The sequence below is a fragment of the Leptodactylus fuscus genome, chromosome 2, assembly GCF_031893055.1.
Source record: "Leptodactylus fuscus isolate aLepFus1 chromosome 2, aLepFus1.hap2, whole genome shotgun sequence".
NCBI lineage: Eukaryota > Metazoa > Chordata > Amphibia > Anura > Leptodactylidae > Leptodactylus > Leptodactylus fuscus.
The window spans coordinates 274,997,802-275,001,445 of NC_134266.1; the positions used below are offsets into that span (position 1 = coordinate 274,997,802).

A 3,644-nucleotide genomic window follows, 5' to 3' on the forward strand; every position below is an offset into this window, starting at 1 on the left:
TAGTCCTTCCCGACAGCGCCGTACTATTACGGCGGGGTTAATAGCATGTCTGGATCTTCTCCGCCAGTTGTCCATCTTCTCCGTCACCTTGTTCTCTTTTATCTGGGTTTAAATGCTTGGGTGCTGGTGGGGCATGGTCCGGGGGTGTCTAAATCAATCACTGACTCTCTGTCTCATTTTCAGTGGGATGGAGTCACGGGTTGGAGTGCCTGGTGGAATTATAGCACTTGGTTTAATTTCAGCCGCCCACCTTCTGGATTCTTTACTGGCCAATGCCATACAGGCAGCATATGCTTTGGTTTGGTGCACTTGGGAAAGGTGGGTGAGCAAAATTGGTTGTGGGATCACTGATGAGGACATCGTCAGCGTGCTGCTTTGTTTGTTTTTTTGTAAGGTTTCTGACTTTACAATTCAGGGGTGAAGGATTTTACAAAAGTTTTTCTAATTCAGCAGGTCCTGTGTGGTTTCCGGAGAGGTGAAACATGCCACTATGCACCTCATCCCATTTGTTTCAGTGTCTTGAGGTGACTCTGTGATGGAATGACGCTTTGACTCCAGGCTATAATAGTGTGTAATGGGTGGGCAAGTTCAAATTGAGATTAAAACCTTTGAAAATTCGGGTCGTATCAAGTTTGATCCAAACTGGTTCCGTTATCTCTATGAAGAACGTCTGTTCCTAAAAGTTTGTTGCAATAATGAAAATGGAAAAAAAATATGGATACGAAACTCTAACTTTGGTGGAGATGTACTGGATGGCATTGCTGAAGGCTGGAAGTAGTAGTCGTTGAGAAAGCAGTCAACTCCTCCTGCTCCACTCCTGGTCTTGTGCAACGTTCAGGAGGGGCTGCAGGATTCCTGATGGGTGTAGTAGTCTTCCCCTGGGTCATGTCCTAACCTCCTGAGCTAGATAGATGGTGCAGTACCCATAATGGTAGTTGCAGGTAAAGAACACAGGAGACACAAGGTTGCAAGTCAGATAGTTCACAGCTTTACCGATGACCAATGCATACAGCAACCAACAACTTCCACAATTACGGAGGAAAAAATTTTACATCAAAGACCACTGTGGACATGGGGTGAAATTGGTGATATCAAGTCCAGTAGCTTCAGCGTTGGTCTAACTCTCTAGATATATATGTGCCACTCTCTCCACTCTCTTATATCCAATTTGGCTTTTTGACAATTCTTTTTGTGGTTTTCCATTGAAGACAAATTGAATGAAGATAATACCAAAGAGTTTGTGCTTGCAATCATTTTCTGGAAGAACAGGAGTATTATCTGACAGAATTGCAGGGGTGCCAATACTTTTGGCCCAACACTGTAGTATTAGGGATTTATTATTGATTGTGTGCCAGTCACTACAGCGATGCCTCTGGTCTGTGCCGGTCACTACATTGGCTGCCTATTCATTATAGAATAAAATATAAAGTTATCCCCCTCCCCACAAGGCTCTCCATAATGCCGCACCTCCATACATTTCCTCCCTCATCTCTGTGTACCGCCCAACCCGTGTTCTCCGCTCACTCAATGACCTAACACTTACATCCTCTATTATCAGAACCTCCCACGCTCGTATACAAGACTTCTCCCGAGCTGCACCACTTCTCTGGAATGCTCTACCCCGGACAATCAGATTAACTCCCAATTTCTACAGTTTCAAACGCAAACTAAAGACACATCTTTTCAGACAGGCCGATCACATGTCCTAATGTAAACCCTTCCAAAATTAGAATCCCTAAATCTAACCCTCCCACATTAGCCCACAGGATATGATGCTGTATTGGGCTGTAACTTTATATGTCCAGGGACCATCTGTATTAAAGGATAGGAATGGTGAAGGCTCATTCAGCTTTATTGTGTGTAATGAAAATAACCTCTATCACAGAAATGTCTGCACCACTGTATAAGCACATTGTACATATTGTAAGTGGTTATCCAGGATATACAATTCTCCACAAGGGAAAGGTGAGAACTAAAAAAAGAAACATACTCACTTGCCATTGGTGCTTTAGTGTGCCCTGTTGCTATCTGGTCCATCTTGGAAATCCTTGCCAATCAGCAGCCTCAATAGTCTAAGGAAAGGAACCAAGACATCACTCACGTAGTCACCTGTGTAGTGTTGTGTCCTTTCCTTAGGCCTTGGCAGTCATGTACGGCAGGGACTTCCACCAGAAGAAGCCCCGAGAGACAGGACCATAGCAGGAGACACTGGAGCATCGGGACAGATGAGAATGATTTCTTTGTTTTGGTTTTTTTTACCTTTCCCAGCCTCTGTACCAAAACCTGTGTTTCCCATACTTTATATCCACGTTACGATGAGCGCACATCTGGATGTTTGATCTACATTTGCCCTCCCTAAACTGTTAACATACAATGTGTTTCAGCCTCAATATTTTATCTCTATTTATCTCCCTCTTCAGTATCTCTTATCTTCATCTTCCTCATATGTTTCCGGAACATTTCATCCCTTGCACCATAAATTAAAGGACTGATAATTCTGGGGAGATGCATAAACAATAAATGGTTGGTTATGGGCATGAAGAAGAAATATTTCTTTAAATACGTGTCGGTGACTGTAGATGTGAGAGACATCATACATAGTCCAAGCTGGACTCCGTGAAGAAGGAGAGTTCTCTTTGCCTTGAGTGCAGAAGACTTCCCTGATCCAATCCTCCGAGCCACCACCATAACTCTTACATAAGTACAGAAGATAACCAATCCCACCAAGGTGAAGGTGACGAATTCCATTGATGAATGAAGGACAACTTGGAAGTTGTTCATCATAAATGAAGTATATATACATAGCACGCTGGTGGAGAGGAAATTCTTCGGCATTGAGTAACACATGGCGATAAAGTCAATAAACTGCGGTACAAGATTGAGAAGCCACGTGACTCCTATGGCCAAGAGAGACCTTTGCACAGTGCAGATCTCGGCATGTCTTAACGGATGACAAATGGCAAAGTATTGTTCTAAGGACATGATGGCCAAGTTATAGGGCGTAACTCTAAGTGAACTTGAGGTGAACGTGAGGATGGAGTAACATAAGGGCACAGGGAAATAAACTAGAAATATACACATGGGAGAGGTCATTGTTATGGCAGATAACATCAAGGTGTCATTTATGGTCATGTGGATGAAGAGGACGTAGCGAGCTTTCTCCCGAACATGAGGACTGGTGAAGAAGATGCGCAAGATGATGGTCACAAAGTAGAGAAAGACAACGAAGGAGACGTACAATATGGTAAGAAAGGTGCTTCTCACGATGAGTATGACTCTGCTGCTCAGCTCGTTGTTGACTTCAGTGAAGTTGACCATCTTGAGAACAGCCCAGAAAATATTTTTGGTCAACGTTGTCATACTGGGAAAAATAAGTCACAAACAAACCTGTTTACGAAAAAAATTGCTGTAGAACTATCCCTACGAGGAAAATATCATGAACAGAAGTCACAGCCATTATGTGATGTTGTTAATAAGGGGATGATGTGAGTGGTGACCCCGAGATCTATGACGTCAACAAGGACACAAGAGGACTAAGTACGTTGTAAGGATATCCAGGAGTGGTGAGACAAGACCATGTTGGGACCATCCCACATCTCTATGGCCTCTTATTATTATAGTATGGGATCTAAAGAACCCTCAGG

The 3,644-nt window shown here is 43.3% G+C and overlaps 1 protein-coding gene across 1 annotated transcript; it reads right to left on the bottom strand.

The window, feature by feature from the left end:
* Window positions 1-2,400: 2,400 nt before the first annotated feature.
* LOC142194165 (odorant receptor 131-2-like) lies at window positions 2,401-3,318 on the bottom strand. Its single transcript, XM_075263182.1, has one exon. The coding sequence runs from the start codon at window positions 3,316-3,318 to the stop codon at window positions 2,401-2,403; it is 918 nt and encodes a 305-aa protein (XP_075119283.1).
* Window positions 3,319-3,644: the final 326 nt, after the last annotated feature.

Excerpts from the sequence above, each read along its gene's own strand:
- LOC142194165 (XM_075263182.1), bottom strand. The coding sequence starts at position 3,318 with ATGGTCAACTTCACTGAAGTCAACAACGAGCTGAGCAGCAGAGTCATA.